Source organism: Chaetura pelagica, unplaced genomic scaffold, assembly GCF_000747805.2.
Source record: "Chaetura pelagica isolate M959 unplaced genomic scaffold, ChaPel_1.0 scaffold17, whole genome shotgun sequence".
Classification (NCBI taxonomy): Eukaryota; Metazoa; Chordata; class Aves; order Apodiformes; family Apodidae; genus Chaetura; species Chaetura pelagica.
Window position 1 is genome coordinate 10,279,857 of NW_009970726.1, and position 17,500 is coordinate 10,297,356.

At 37.5% G+C, this 17,500-nt stretch overlaps 1 protein-coding gene across 2 annotated transcripts in view; it reads right to left on the reverse strand.

The window, feature by feature from the left end:
* ZMYND11 (zinc finger, MYND-type containing 11) overlaps positions 1-15,925 on the reverse strand; it is a 65,832-nt gene extending 49,907 nt beyond the window's left edge. For both annotated transcript variants that reach the window (XM_010007006.1, XM_010007005.1), the window contains exon 1: positions 15,810-15,925. In XM_010007006.1, the coding sequence (XP_010005308.1) occupies positions 15,810-15,925 (116 nt within the window). The remainder of the gene's footprint in view (positions 1-15,809) is intronic.
* Between the last annotated feature and the right edge of the window lie 1,575 nt (positions 15,926-17,500).

A 17,500-nucleotide genomic window follows, 5' to 3' on the forward strand; every position in this document is an offset into this window, starting at 1 on the left:
TAACCTGGTGCAATAATATCCACTGCATCCTGCAGAAGAAACCATGTATTTTGCATCACAACATCCATAGTTGCAGAAACACAGTTTAGCAAAACCCTTGAATGTAAACTACATATTTTGCAATTATTTCTCACATCTCTGAATAGGACAGGTATATAACACAAACCAAAAAGCCTTAAATCATCTCTGTTCAGCTGCAAGATTTAATCTGCCTATTTCAACTTTGGTAAGGTGTGCACAAATAAAAAGGAGGACAAGGCTCAGAACCTCTCATTTCTCAAACCAAATCTGTGTTCTCAACAAGACTGAAAGTACTGCCACCAAATAATCTCCCTATTTTCTCCAGCTGTAAATCGGGAGTAATAAATCCCCAGTGGCTTTTTGAAGAATACTTCCATCACTGATCAGACTGTGCAGTCTGGAAATCCACAAGGGTTGTTTTCCATGCTTAAAGTAAAATGCCATCAGCTTTCACAGGAAAGCACACACATGTAGAGAGAACGTTCTTACTTTGAAGAGAATTGCTGAAGAATGGCCCCCAAGTTTTTACTTATATGAAAACCTGTGAAGTGTATGTGGCTAGATATTCATAAAGACTATAAAACAACATTGGCAGGGCAGGATGAAATCCTATCCTGTTTCTTTTCAGCCAGAAGGATGACAGCTAAACTAAGAAGTTATTAAGGCACAGGACATGAGACAGAAAAGATAACTAAAGTTCTTTAGTAATGACCTGTGAAAAACTGTCCCAACATGTGAAAGATGCTGGAAAAACAAAGTAAGTTAAACTCCAGCCTAGAGACAGAAAGCATGATGCTTGGAGTTGACTACAACAAACTCATTACCGTATCAGGGGGAAACAATATTGAAATGTCTTTGTGCAAAAGTGACATTCCTAACACAGGGAGTGCAAATCTTTTCCTGGCACTGTGTGTGCTGAAGCATCTGGCACAAAGAAGTTAAAAACATAAGAGAGATACAGCAATTCCCAACTGCTGTTTTCGACAAGAGCTGATTAGCCTTACTTTGGAGACAGCAAGTTGAAGCAATACTGGTTTGTTATGCTCTTGCCCAGTCCTCCATATGGACAGATTGGGAGGTGTAATACAATCCCTTACTGCTATTATGTAGCCAGCCAGGAGAAGTAAAGCAAATACGCTTTCAGATGGGTGAGAATAAGGCTTGGAGACAAAGCAAAATCCCCTAAACCAGCAACCCAGCCTTAATCAGATAGGGGGCTGTAACAACCTTCCAGTATACTTTTAACTGTGCTAATCCCTACTACATAAAATGAAGGTCTGTCTGATTAAAAGAGGTTTGCCCTGATAATCTGCATTGTTAAATTCCAAATCTCATTGAATGAGACGGCCTGTCTGAAGGGTACAGAAGCAACTGAACTGCTGCTCGATATTACCCCATTTATAGGTCAGTATTTTCTCCATTTATAAAATGGCAGTAGAAACTTCCTTGACATCAGCACAGAAGATTCTAGGAAATCTAGCGAAATTACATTTTTTTAAAAATCAACTTCTAAAAGCTTTAGTAAAGCATGTTTTCAATTATTGCTACATCACTTGGAAAGCAAAGGAAAACTATCTTCAGCACACAGGTGGGTCATTATCATCCTTAAACAAACCTCAGCATTGTCACACAATCAATGAATACATAAACATGCTGACCTTCAGAAACAAGACACTGTCAACAGAATTAGGTAAATGCACATGTGCACACTGCTAGTGCAGGTGCACTCTTGTCAAACAGCAAAGGGGGAAAAAAATAGAGAAAAATAGACGATAATCTGTAACAGATTTGTAGATTGTTTGTGTGTGTTTCCATGCTCATCTGTATCTAGTACACAAAGTACTAATCAGAACAATGTGAACCAACAATTTTAAACATATTCGGCACTGCAGATAAACAGTAGTCTGATGTTTTCAAATTTAGCAGCACTGAAATATCACCATACTACTCTTTTCATTTACCTTATTCTTGTTACCCATCCTAAAACCCTGACCATCTCTCAGACACCACAGAGACAGCCCAAGGGGTCAGCACAGCTGGAGGTGAGGACTCAAGTAGTTCTCACAGGCCTCACAGCATCCAGGAGCCACACAGCCATCTGTTGCACACCCCACCTGAGCCACGTTGCAATGACAGGAATGATAGGCAGGGAAACCTGGCACATGCCCTTCCAGAGTCTCTCTCCTTCACAGCAACAAACTGCAGAAGCTCCTATAACTCATGCCACTACTACGTGACAACCAAATCTTGCCACCACCTTTTGCTAAACAAAAGTAGTACCCTAATCCACCTCTAAACCACTTGCAATACCAATACACAGGAGAGGTTATAGAAGCACCAAAGTCTGTCAGCCTATGAGCAATTCACACCTAAAACTTAAAATAATAAAAAAAAAATCTCAGCCTAGCCAGCATTCAGCATGTCTTTCTATTAAAAACCTACATCTAACACATGTGCTTCCTAACACACCTTAAAACTCAAAGAAAAGGTTTGTTTTGATCTAAGGGGTGTGGAAGAAGCTGCAATCACCGTGGGAGCAAAACAGATATAAAAGTAGCTGGCACTTCTAAGGGATCAGATGGTGAACTTTCCACCTACAGCTGTCACAGTTTACAACTCTTTCGCTTGGTGCTGTGCAAGACACAAAACGAAGCCAAGCCCTGTCCCTGCTTAATACATATGGCCCAAATAGCTGCCTCTGACTCCAAGGAGTCCTCTTGAAAGCAACCGTGGTCTACGGAGATGCAGAAAATAGTTTACATGAGTGCAGCTGTGCTGTGGCCCAAAAACCAAAGCTGGCCAAGGAAGGAAGAAAGGAAGGTTGCTTCAGGTGGGATGTTGACACGAGTATTTTTTAAAAAAAATCTCAGTCTTCTGGACTCAGATGGAACTGCATTTTCAGCAACCTGAACTCATGAAATGGAAAACACTGAAAAAACACTACAGCAAGTATCTCTGAAAAGGACTAAAATAAAAAACATATAGGAAATAGCTGCCATTTATAGAATACAACAGTGTGACAAGTGTAGGTAGATGTTAATTTTAGAGGCAAACACTGTAATCTTGGTTGGATCAATTATCTCTGTCTGTGTTAGATGCCTCCACCCTCCATCACAGGAAGGGAAGCAGCAGTCTGCTGGCAGCAGCAGACTGCTGAGCAGCTCATCCATGGAGAGAGATCTTAACACTCCCTTGCATGTACAGCTCTCTCATAACTGAAATCTGATAAAATAGACCAGGTCCCATTAAGCTCAAATAAAAGACTGCCATTAATTTCAAATGTTACCTACAGGTGTATAAAAATGTCCCAGATTCAGGGACAAACCTTAAGTAATAATACATAATATTGAAGGAAAGCAACCAAAAAACTAGAGTTTTATATTGTTTTTCCTGCCTCTGGTAAGAAATTATGCCTTTTGCTCCAGACTAAGGGTATGACGGCAGTTTTAGAGAGGCCCACACACTTCTTTTAATATTTTTTTAGTATGCGAATCATAGAACCCTAGAATCATCAAGGTTGGAAAAGACCTTCAAGATCATCCAGTCCAACTGTCTGCCATACAACCCCTAATCACAAAACCACCTCCCGAAACATGACATCTACCTATTTTTTTAACACCTCCAGGGATGTTGCCTCAACCACCCCCCTAGGCAGCCTGTTCCAATGCCTCACCACTCTTCCTGTGAAGAAACTTTTCCTAGTATCCAATCTGAACCTCCCCTGGCACAGCTTGACCCCAATTCCTCTTGTCCTATCACTCATTGGTCATCAGGGAGAAGAGGCCAATACCCACCTCACCACAACCTCCTCTCAGGTAGTGGTAGAGAGCAACGAGGCCTCCCCTCAGCCTCCTCTTCTCCAGGCTGGACAGGCCCAGCTCCCTCAGCCTCTCCTCATAAGACCTGTTCTCCAGACCCCTAATCAGCCTAGTTGCCCTTCTCTGCACCCTCTCCAGCACCTCGATGTCCTTCCTATCCTGCCGCACCCAAAACTGCACCCAGTGCTCAAGGTGCAGCCTCACCAAGGCCGAGTAGAGGGGCAGGATCACCTCCCTGGTTCTGCTGGTCACACTATTTCTGATGCAGGCCAGGATGCTGTTGGCCTTCTTGCCACCTGGGCACACTGCTGGCTCATGTTTAGCTGGCTGTCAATCAAAAGTCCCAGGTCCCTCTCTGCTGGAAAGCTCTCCATGAATACATCACTTGGTCATACTGAAAGTAAAAATGGAAGAGATGGCTGTGATTTTATTTTTTATTTTTAACAAATTCAGCTATATAGCACAAGAACTTAAAATACCCAAGCTCAAATCTCAGGAGTCCACTAGCTATGCTTATGGAGAGCCTGGTGAAGATTTGTGCTCACAGATGTACCTGTAGGTCTCAACTCATAAGTGTAGGCTGCCTGCTCCCACCATATGTAGCACAGTGGTTACAAATCAACTTTCACAAAATACAGACTAAACATGGCACCTTTTTCACCGTCAGGGTGAAACTGAACACTGGAACAGGCTGCCCAGAGAGGTTGTGGTGTCTCTTCTGGAGACATTCAAAACCCACCTGGACACATTCCTGTGTGACATGCTCTGGGTGATCCTGCTCTGGCAGGGGGGTTGGACCAGATGATCTTTCGAGGTCCCTTCCAGCCCCTAACATTTTGTGAGTCTGTCATTCATACTTCAGAGCAATATATTTGAAATACATTTTCCCTGCTTGCCAGAAACTGAGAGCTGGTTTGGGAGCTGAAGACTATACAGACAGACAGAGAAAGCAGCACCATTTATGGGGGGGACATAGCAGCACACTGCTGTTTTCTCAGACACTTTTTGATGTATTTACAGTGTTTGAGGTTTCAATTCTGGATTACATTCACTAAGGTAAAGACAACTGAAGCATAACGTTCTTCCTCTGTATTTACACTTCACAAAGAGAGACGCATGTATATGAACAGGCTGCATTTGGTTTCCACTGCACTTCACATACCAACAACACTGCACAGACCACACAGGCATTGGCAGAGCTGCTCTCTCTGCAATGAAACACTGATTAGATGATCTACACTATGTGCAGCCCAAATTTCCACATAAGTGACACAGAGAAACTGAATTACAGAGAAATGATGCTTTTTCTTTTTCCTCAGACATCAGTGTCTGCAACATTCCTTTTGAAAACACATAGACTATCTAAGTAGGAAATGTTTTTAGAACTTGTTTAATCTCTCCTTCATAGACTAGAAATGCAGCATTTGCATGAACATGGAATCTAATTTTGTGTGGTGTTTTTATAAAACAAAAAGAACACATAAACTTGATAGTGAAACACTGAGATCCAACAATTAATGAAACTCAGATCTGCCTGATATTTCTTCTGCTGCTGCTAAAACAAAGCTAAGGAGTAATCTTGTTTATGTGTGCTTTAGATACCTTAGGCGCCACTCAGTTTTCTGTAATGTTCAGCACCTGGGTAATTTCTGTCAAAAACATGGTAATTTTAACTTGTTTCAGCATATGAAATTCTCACTCATACAACCTCACTTTACACTTAAGGTTGTGTAACCCACCAATATAGCCATAAAAGCAAGTAATTAAGTTACTGAGTTATTCAATCCTTACCCACAAAAATCTTCCTCTCAGAGCTACCACCACCTTCTTAAGGGGGAACTTAACTAAAACAAAATGCTCTACTCCTATTTTTTTTAACCTAAAAAGTTGTATGTGATACCTCTGGTCATGTACATATATGTGCACTGAGCACTATGGGGAAACAGTGGCATTCAATGCATATGTAAAATTGCTAGTGTATATACAGAACCACTGTTCCTTCCAGCACTTCTCTGTGGATGCATCAAAGAGACAAACGAGTAATACATGACTCAGAATATAATATCCTAGCTAATACCTTGCAAATAAAATATTTATTCAGCTCTTGTTGTGCATCTCTGTTCAAAACATGCTTAAAAAAATACACATTCAAGTGCTTCATGGTGCAGTTTTTCAGAGTTGTCTGTTTAATTTAATTTCCACTTTTATCCGGGTTAAAAGAAAAAAAAGAGTGTGAGTTGTTTTGTTTTGGTTTTGGTGAACAAATGTTCACCCAATGACCAGCTAGTGAGCAGGGCAATGGCTGGAAAAGGCATCACGGCAGGGCTGCTGCTTTTAGTGTTGATACTGTTTACATGAATGGGAATGTGAGACTGCAGCCTAAAATAGATAGTATGAGTAGTGCTTTGGAGATCATTCTCCCTCCACTGGTTACAGAGAAAGCCTTGATAAGCACTTCAGGACAGATAATCTGTTAAATGGCCATGTCATATTAATTTTTATTTTTTACTTCTAACAGAAAGCCATGTTTGTTTTCAGCAAAGAAACCAAACGTAAGCTAGAAGTTTCACTTTCAAGCATTACAAAGATGATATGATTCAAGCAGAAATCAATACTGATTGTGACATAAAAAGTAAATTCCTTTGCTTTTAGTAATTAGAAAGAAAATAGCTTGTTATGTATTTCTCTCTGTAAATTTAAACAACTTCAACACAAATATTAATAGAAAGTACACGAGAATATTAATTAAAATGAAAATTCAGATAGTGATTTTCAAGTCAGTTACACTTCCACCACTTTCCTTCTCAATATTTATACTGGAGTTCATAGTTTGTATGTATTACCTATGAAAAGTATTAAGCATTGAATAAAACAATTTTTCTAGTAACAGAGAGTTTAAATGAGTTGGTACTCATTAGCAATCAAGCAAGGGGTGTGGCTGTTCTTAATAACTATGTGTTTATGCTGTTAGTGTGAATCATTTTATTAACCAGTCATACTCGTACTTAGCCCAGAGATTATTTCTTCTACTGAATCAATGAAAAAGACTGACTTTTGAGTCACAAAGAAAACTGCTATACTAACAATACCACATAAGATCATTCTTAAGGGAAGATATTATAATTATTAGATAAGGAATATTGATCAATCAAAATGCATTAGAACCTCTGAGCACCTATCTATTTACTTTTTGTAGAATGAACTATTGGAGCTAGATGTGTTAAGATTTCTGATCAAAGCAAAGACACAAAAATTTTATCCTCAACTCAAGTTCTATTTCTCACCAGAACAGCCTTTTAGGCTAAACTCCTACAGATGTAATGGTTGCACAGCTGGCTACAGCATTCTTTTCACTCCATGTAGTCAGCATAAAGCAGGAAAAAAAGGTGGAAAGGCTGAAGGAATCTCTGTCAGTCCCATGGTGAAGAGTTTTCTGCACTAGGCACTGAATTAGTCTTATGACATCCAGCACTGAGAAGCAGACCCAGCAATACAGGTATCAATGTTCTTTATCACATGGCAAGACAGTGGCTCAGTACCAAGTTGAAGGAATTATGCCTAACAGATCACAAACAACACTGCTTAATATATCTGGTCTTCCTTTTATGTATTCCTTTAATCAGTTTAATTAATGTGATTAAATAGAATCATTACACAAATTGAAGAAATTATCTATATCAAGGGAAGAGCTTGATGGGAAAAAGAGTAATTATTAAAATGCATTATAAACTCAAGATGACACTTTAACCAAATCTACTACTTCAGACATTTTAATTCTACTACTACTCAGAGCAAATGCAGCTTGTTCCTTTAATGCCTTTCTTCCAATAAAAGTTTAATTTTTTTCCCTATCATCCCTGCTTCACCTCTCCTCAGTTGAAAATGTCTAAAAGCAGCTCTTAAAATGGACCAATGCCACCAATAAAGTTACATAATACCCAAAACAGAAAATCATTATGAACTTGCAAACAAAATTATATAAAAAACCCATATAAGCAAAAAAGATAAACACTTTATAAGAAAGGTAGCAATCTACAGGTGACATTTAATGAACATATGCCATTGTAAAGATTCCTTGTGCAATCAATGGTAACCTGTCCTTTCCTTTTAAGGGTCTTAAAGATATGAGTTTTTAGCTTAGTTCCTCACTTCAACATTTTTGTGAATCTGGATGTTCAAAATCCCTGTTAACTCGCTGAATATTACCTCACTGGTCAGTCTCAGCACAAATTCACAAGGAAAAACGTGTATCAGTTACAATGCAAAAGCTGGCTAGATTCCCTTTACTTCCCTGCCTATATGCAGTTTTTAGTGTTCTTTTTATTACTAATAACATATATCTGAACTTCTGAAAATGTAAAAAAATTTCAACGTGAATGCATCACTTAAGCTCACTGTGAAGCCATCAGTATAAACAATTAATTCATCAAATAGGTCAAACATTTTGCTGTCCATCACATTTCTATGCAACATATAGATGACTTATGAGGAGCAGCTAAAGTGATTTGGATTATTCAGCTTGGAGAAGAGGAGGCTGAGGGGTGATCTCATTGCAGTCTATGGCTTCCTCATGAGGGGAAGATATGGGGCAGGTCCTGATCTCTTCCTTGCTGTGACCAATGACAGGACTCGGGAAACTGACAGGAAGCTTAATCAGAGGAGGTTTAGGTTGGGTAACAGGGAAAGGTTTTTCACCCAGAGGGTGGTCAAGCACTGGAACAAGCTCCCCAGGGAAGTGGTCACAGCACCAAGCCTGCCTGAGTTCGAGAAGTGTTTGGATGATGCTCTCAGGCACATGGTGTGATTCTTAGGGTGCCCTACACAGGGACAGGAGTTGGATTCGAGGATCCTAACGGATCCCTTCTAATTCAGCATATTCTATGATTCTATGATTCTGTGAAGCTACTGCTACACTTGTAACTGGTAGTTAAGAATACATAATGCAGAGTTTTTATAGACAACCAAAATAGCACTTTTACTAACAATTTTGTTATTAGGGAGTCAAATGATCAGGTTTAGATTGCTTCTTGCTTTAGGAATTTTTAACCACATTGATCAAAACTTGCTGAAAAAGCACATAAGTAATTTCCCCCCACAGGATGACCTATGTTAAAACTCTAGACTTGGTTCATTCTCTTCGTTTAACATAAAAATAGTTACATGAAAGCAGAAAAAACCCATTGGTTTTGGGCTAAAAGAAGCAGCTGAAGTTCATAATAAGTAAGAGAAGGAAAGTAAAAGAAATGGAAAAGATTAACTGAGTGGAGTGAAACAAAAAGTGCCTTGTCCTTCCTTGTAACAGAAAACACATAAAGGCATATTTAACATTTGAGAGTTTTCTACCCTGTCATCACTTGGTGATGTATGTCTGTAATGAATATATCTATAATTAAGCAAAGACAATACTAATGGAATTCGGTTTTCTCAGAGGTAAACACTCAACAGACAGGCTGCCCCTAGAAGCAGCTATGGCCTTACTGAGGAAGTAGTATCAAGCTGGTTTTTAGGACCTTGTATTCCATACTTTTGCTTACTCCTGCAGTCTTCTGAAGTGCTGTTGCACTGCATGGCATGGGAAAAAGCCATCACTGAGCTGTTCTTCCTCATCCTTTCCCAACTGGTAAAATGAGAGCTTTCTTGAGCACCTCATTCAGTACTGCCCTGTTCCACCACGGTACAAATGACACGGGGGACTGGCTTGACAAAGAAACTGACAGAGCAGGAAAACATTTGTAAGCTGTCATTTCAGTCAAAGAAGTAGCAGGTACTTCAATACTTCTGCTCATGTAAAGTTAAAAAATGGGATTATCCAGTAAAATTATCCATGAGAATGATTAGGAGAGCAGATGACTCTGGATCATTCTTATGACTTACTATTTTTGTTTATGCATCACTATTTAGTTGTAACATGCAAAACACCAGGAAGATTTAAATATTAATCAAAGGTACTATAAATAGTGACAGATTTTTTTCTAACAAGTTTCAAATATTCAATACTGTAAGGATCTTGTTATTTAATTTTTTTTTCTTGCCACTGCATTGCATATTCTTATTTATACACTTCTGTGATTATTCCCTACCAGTTTGAATTGCTCATTTTCTTATTTATACTACCTTGTGATTATTCTCTACCTGTTCAAATTACTCATTCTCATTCTTGCTTTGTTTTCGGTTAAAGCGGATGGCCTAAAAAGAGAATTGCAGAAGAACTAAGGCAAGAAAAACAGATTTACAGATAGGAGAGCCCCTTCATTAACTATTCTGAGACTGAGTGAAGAAATTTTGCTGAGTGGTATTTGGAAGAGAAATTCCCCCTCCTAGGACTAACTGTCAAACTGAGAGGGTCACATAATCTACAACTGCTAGCGACTCAACTGTGGGACCAGAAAATCTCATAATTTTACAGTAACTGTTCATGCTGACTAATTCTTTTCTGGCATGCTGTCCCATCAGTGCTGATTAATGTCTGTCTACACGAATCTAACAGGGAACTGACACTATATAGGCTTGAGATCTGCTCTTTTCTCTTACATGATCTGACTTCACTGCACCTACATTAAATTAGAATATAAAAAAATGAGTCCACAGAAAAAAAATAATGGGAAGAAGGGTTATGACCATTTAGGGACCTAGTACTGGACCATCCCATCTGAAAGCCAATTTAGAAAGATTAGAGACTTCATACTTATTTTTAAAAAAAGACATTTTCTTGCATCACCAGTGTTGTAAACCAGCTTTCTGACTGATGAGAATGTTGTAGTTCAGCTGTATTTGAAAATAGCACAAATTTTCAAATTATAGTATATTGTTTTATCCTAGCTAATAAGTCTTTCCACCACCTTCATCCTCCCCAAAGTTGGGATAACTCTACCCTGTGGGCTATGGTTTCGTTCCCAAGTGAACTCATTCTCATGAAGGCTCCATTCTGGAGAAAGTGAATTTGTTCCTCCTGGGAAAAAGGCAAAGCATGGCCAAGAGGTTAGTTTGCTCCTAAGAGAGAACATGGATGTAAGCCATGCCAAGATTGGCTCCTTCTGCCAAGGGCGCTCCAACATCATTCCAGCATGCTATGTGTCCTCAGATGCCTTCACACCATGCCCAATGGCAAACTATCATGCCTCTAGCTTCGAGTTTCAAGAATAGCATTGCTGTGGGCTGTACTATTTTTGGTGCTTCAGAACTGAAGAACCACACACACATATAAAAAAAACCCAAAGAATATGTCAGGGCCAAAGAAACATTCCATGAGCCAAAGGCAATGCAGTGTGGTCACAATATATGTGCTCCAGATGGTGCCAGGACATTCCCCGTCATAGTACACAAAGACAGTATAGACAAAGCCTTTATAAGAGACAGGGAGAGAAGCCAATCAACAAAATAAATCATGAAACACATCAAAGGGAGAGAGAAAAAACTATGAGGAAGGAAGTATGGAAGAAAATAATTATGTTTAGTTTCTTCAGATTAGTCTTCCTGGAATAGTTTAGAAACCAGAATAATTATCTGTTCACAATGACACAACCTTGAAGGCAGCCAATAATAGTTCTAGACACCGTATTTACCAATAGGTAATGAAGTCCCACCTAATCATAAAGATCATGAAATGTTCATAAATTGCTACTGAGGAAACCCAATACCCTGAGAGAAAAATGGCAAATATTTAATTGTAAATTAAATATTAGGAGTCTAATTACCTGTAAGGAAATTATAAAGAAAACACTATAAAAGAAAATGGAAGACTAGAGTAGCCAAAGAAGGAGAACTTTAAAATATGTCTCTACAGAAATACTTAACAATTTGTCATGCAACTGAATATCAAGAATTTATGTGGCTCATATAAATGTGCATGCCTTTCTTCCAGTGTATTTTAAGGCATTTTATTCCATAGAATCAATTTTCGAGGTTACCCCAAATCCCAAACAGATGGAAGATAATGAGGAAAAAACAAAGTCAAAGCATAATTAAAATTTTCAACACACTTCTAGGGATGAACCATTTGTCAAGTTGCACTCTTGACAGAGAATTCACAAGACACAGGAAGCCATTTCTCCCCTACTGTTTACAGCATAACTAATACCAACAATACTCATGTAAATAACATATTGGGGTCAAAATATCCCAACATCAAGCCTGGACATAAAAAGTCATATTTATAGATAAATGCCTTATAGAAATATTATTTTATTATAAAGTAATTTCATAGTTTAGAAATGTTAGATATTTCTGGTGCTTAGATTTGAATTTATTATAAATCATTGACCTAAGATACACTATGATAATATAAGCTGGGTGAGAATATTTAGTTTGCATACCTTTACAGAAATATTACCACTGCCTTCAAATGAGCTTCACTGTAAAATAACAATGCACTGAACACCACGAAGTCTCTGTACAAACACAGGAATATCTCTTCACAAGGAAGTTTGCACTTTCATTACTAACTCCTTTAAATTCAATCCACTGTTACTTTTTATTAGTATTGGTTTTCAGTCCTTCATTTAGTTTTCAAGCTACTGAAGAATGCTTATCTCCAACCAAAGGAAAGTACCTTACCAACTATAACATACCCCCCATACAATAACTAAAACTGCAGAGTCTCTTTCATAAAATGACTTGTTGATTTTTTTAGAGACATAAGTCTGTGCAGTATAGTCTCTTCCCAACCAATGTTTTGATTTTACTATTTATATAATACTCCAATGATCGGTGTCATATTCTTGCCATTTTCTACATACACACTTTTAATTCCTTCAAAAACAGACACCTTTCTCTTTCTTGTGTTTCATAATGCTTCTCTCTATGCAATGACTCTTCCAATATTATTTCCAAAAGTTCAGTAAGCTTAGTAACTAGCTCCTTAAAGGCACTAACATGCATATTCAGATTTTGCAAGTGACTCCTTCCTCAATGTAAGACAGTTTCAATCACTTTTTAATCATGCATTTTTCTATTTTTGCTTTTCCCCCTCATCAATTTAAAAAGCAAAGCATACTTGATTTAGTCTGCTTTTAATTAAAGGGTCTCTTTCCTTATAGGTTTTTCTGATAATATAAGAAGTACCTTCCAGCACTCTTGGCTCTTCCTACACTATCCTCCTACTCTTATGTTCTCTACAGAAAATGCATGTCTAGTTCTATAGATTTTTCTTGCATACTTTGCATTGTCAGTGTCTTCTGGAAGTCTTTCTTTACCCCAGACATTTTTTAGCAATTATACATAAAGCACAGGCTGCACTTAACATATTTTAATGTATGATATATTTTTTTATTTTTTACATATGGAGTTGAAACAGTTTGTTATCTATAAACAATGAATCCTAATTTTGTATTATCAATATTTCCACCCTGGTCATAAAAAGTAAATGCTCTTTGATAGGTACAGTGGTTTCTAATCATTATCAGAAGAAAAGCAAGAATTACAGGAAATAAACTGAAGTATCTTAGGAAGAGAGGACAACCCTGCTGAGCTGCTGGTTAGAAGAAAACCCAACAAACAGACCAGCAGCAATAGAGACTCTACTCTGAAGGTGTTTGGACTAAGAGGTCACAAAATATACACAACAACTTGTCTCTGGCAAAATACAAACCCTCAAATTATGGCAAAAGGAAAACAGAATAAAAAATCAAGTGATGTATCACCTTTTCAACTTGTGAAGTCCTCTGAAAGTACACATTTGTTATCCACTATGTGACACCGCAGAATGACTGTCACTCATCTTAACCATGCATTTATTAAAAAAAAATAAAAATCTTGTTGTCTTTGTGTATCCTTACTCAGGAATAAGACAAGCTTTCATAAATTTCATTGTAATTATTACTTGTAAATACTTGTCATAAGCAAAGCTACTCTTTCAGTCAATCCAAAGAGGTATTAACACTTGATAAAAATTTTACTAATCCTTCCTCTAGCTCCAACTATGTATATACAGTCATAATTTCCACTTTTGACTCCTGCTTGATTTTGATCTTTCTTATTATTCATACATTTGCCTGTGTGCACAGACACTGGTCTATATTTTAAGGAATTGTAGTTGAACCTGACCAAATGATCTTTGAGCCTGGAAGAATACATCAGCTGCTTAGTTTTCACCAGAAGAGATATTGGGATGCTCTGCTAATTTTAGAACTTTATTTTGAAGATTAAATAATATGTGTATTCATCTACTAAGTCATCTGTGTTTCTTCATCAGTGACTAGTACTGTAAAGAAACTGAAAGGTCTTTATCTTTTCCTTGTCAAAGTTACCTTCTTAAAAATATCATATAAGAGAAACTAGATCACTGTTCATCACTCTTGTCTCTGATGTGCATGTGGAGCACTTACAATGTCCAAGCTATTTTTAGATTACCCTTCTCTGCTAACACCTTGCACATCCTTCTCAAAGTACTAAGGCTGCCTGCATCTCTGTTTAGTCACTTATTTTCTTCTGATTAGAGATGAGTCATACAAACTGGAACTAGCCTGTTGTTTGTTTGTTTGTTTTGGGTTTTGTTGTGTTTGTGTTGTTTTTTTTTAAAAAGAAACAACAACAAAAACAACAAACCAATTACCCTTCAGTTACCAAGAGCAGTACCTCCTTTTCTAGTATCTGTCTAATTACTTATTTTCTCAATCTTGTTTGTAACTATAGGATTTGTCTTACCTAACTTTACCCAGCTGCAGGTAATTTACAACATCCTAAAACAGGCAGCTCTTATAAGAGTGGGATTAAACCCCAGGTAGACATGCCTGTTTCCCTTTTTTTTTACATATAAAAAGAGCATAAAAAGCTAACAAACTCAATTAATATATGGCCTAGAGCAAATAATTTGAAATGTTACAATGGAAAGTGTACAGCATAAGTTTGCTCACTTGTCTCCCTGGAGACATGATACAAATATACATACTACTTTAAAGCATTCTGAAAGTCAAGTGCAGCCTCAGAAATGAAATTCCCTAAAACCCAATCACCCTCTCAAGCCCACTTGGAACTCTCTATCTCTGGGAAGATGCTTTTTGATTTGATGGTGCATTTTTCTTTGCTGTTGGAGCTAGGTACACTCTAATTCATTTGAGACATAATACTTTATTTTCTCCTCTATATTGTTCACTATGTTTGGAGAACTCAAACTGTCAAACTTCTTCCTCTTATGAAGACAGTTTTGCCTGTCACTTCTACCCCAGAGCTTTCAAACTCTGTCAGTGGACCATATTTATAATGATTTTCACTTTGTTAGCCACCTGTGCTGTTTATAACTTTCCTGTTTTGTGTTCTCTGGCCTCATTATCAGTTCATTGTTTCTGGCAATTGAAGAGTTGCTAACTGGTTACTTTTGCTCTTTTAAATTATTCATATTGATTACTTTGATAAATGTGACTTACATGTTGGCCTGGAAATGCAGACAAGGCAGAGAAGCACAAAACTCAGTTTTTATTTCAGTAGCTACTCTAAAATATCTTACAAGGTATTTTAATATTGTACACCTTTTAACATATTGCAAGCTCCACAGAACAAAAAATACATATTTCTCTATGTATACAGTACCTAATACATTTTGAGTAATATTTTAATACTAATTACTAATTAGGCATCGGTGCTAATCTTCTCATGTCTTACTTGTTGAAGCAACTTAACACTTCCATTTCAGGTTTGTCTTTGCTTTCTGGAAAGGAGTTCTCCACTCACCTATCACATTTTCCTAAATAATTAAATTATTTACAGATTGTATTGCCCTTTTTCTCCTTAACTATTAGATCTATTTCTTGCATTTGGACCAACTCTGAAGTGCTAAACTCAGTCCAAGTATTATAAATATTGCATATTTCCTACAGATGCTCGTACAAAACAAACACAGGGTAAGACCTCAATTCAATGGATTAAACCTCAGTTTAGGATCTTTACATGGTCAGTTTTGTATTTTTTTTTTATAATTAGACAATTAGTAACACAGAAGTGCATGTAACTAGTGCTTTTTTTTAATGGATCACTTACTTTGTAATACGGTCAATGTTAGCAATTTGCTTCTGGTTCCGGATTATTTCTATAGCTGCCCAAAGATGCTGGATAGCCTTTGTGTCTGCCTGTCGCCTCTTCGTTAAGCGTGCCATGACCTGTTTACCTGGTCAGCTGCAGCCAATAAATAAAAATAAAAATACACCAGAATGTTATTAATGAATTATGAAATGGATTATATTATGATCATATTGCAAAAAATACGACTACAAAGCAAATGTTGTTACCCTATGGCAATTCAATTTGTTTACAGTAGCACGTTTTCTTACACAGAAAGAGCATTAAGGAGCTAAAAATGTAGTTAACAAGAACCCCTTTCACACCACACAATCTATACAGAAGACAAAAGTTCAACAGAAAAATTATCAAATCAGTAGCAAACAACTTAATTTATGAAACCAGAAAGCAGAAGCTCTCCTGGTCTGAAGCCTCCACATCCTCCTGCACTACCTGAAACCCTTAAAAAAGGTGAGTGGTGCTTCCCTACATCACACAGTGCAAGCATGAACTCTGATACAGGGAAAAGCTGGACACACAGTTTATTACACAATATAGTACTGAGAGTATTACTTTCATATTTTTTATGATTTACAACTATTTAAAAAATCCATTCTATGTCCACAAACTATTTTCATGTATGATAAATACTTTAAAAAAATATTTTGGAGCAATTCCATCTCCTGTGTCATGCTAAAACCCAACAAGACCAAAGTGCTTCTGATGGCATTTACCCATCTAACCAACCCTGAACAGGAACATAATGAGCATCTGGCTTTGTTTACAAATTTTCCAAAAGCTCGAGGCAATGAGTACAGATAAGCCATAAATTGCCTACAGCTCTACTACAGGCACAGAATCCCTTTTTAAAAGCTTAACGATGCATTTTGATCACTAAATAACCTTCTTCTAGTGCCACCACTTTCTCAATGAAAAAAAAATGACTGATTTATGACTGTTACCAAGGTCTACAATTTATTTTAGAGCTCTGTCCTCAAAATGAACTCTCTGGTATGCACATGTATACTAGTAACTAGCAGAATATTAACTTCAGGAACCCAAAATAATATAAAAACTGCAAAAACATTACACCATCTGTGCAATGTTAAGGATGGCAATTTAAGTATTAAAAGTGTCCCTCCTCTCAAATTCACAAAAATTACACAGATTTGAGTATTCCATCAGTTGCAGCAATGCAATTTTCAAGTCCATAGGTCCTGCAGGTACTTGTCAAAGAGGACTGTCAAGTTTCAGATGTGATACTAGCTCAGCAACACTCGCTCTACGGGTGTAATGAAATAAAGTGCAGTACTATTACTAACGAGAAGAAATTATTTAACAGCATTATACTAAACATTACATAGTCCATATAAAAGAAATAGAAAAAAGATTTTGTGAATTGATATGTGCATGTTCAGATGCAATTGTATTTTGTGCATGAGGCACCCCTGGCTTCTGGAGATAGCAGGAAAGGGCAGAAGAAGAGCGGGGCTTACTGAGACACAGTGTGGTCACACAGACTCCACATTTCTGCTTTAGAAATCTGTTCCCACTGGGATTCAAAGCAAGGGCAACTGGATGGCTCTCCCAGAAAAGAAAGGCCAATAATACATTTCTGAGAGAAGGATAAGAGGGGATGTGACAGACATACAGCTAAGAGTGACTGCCAGCAG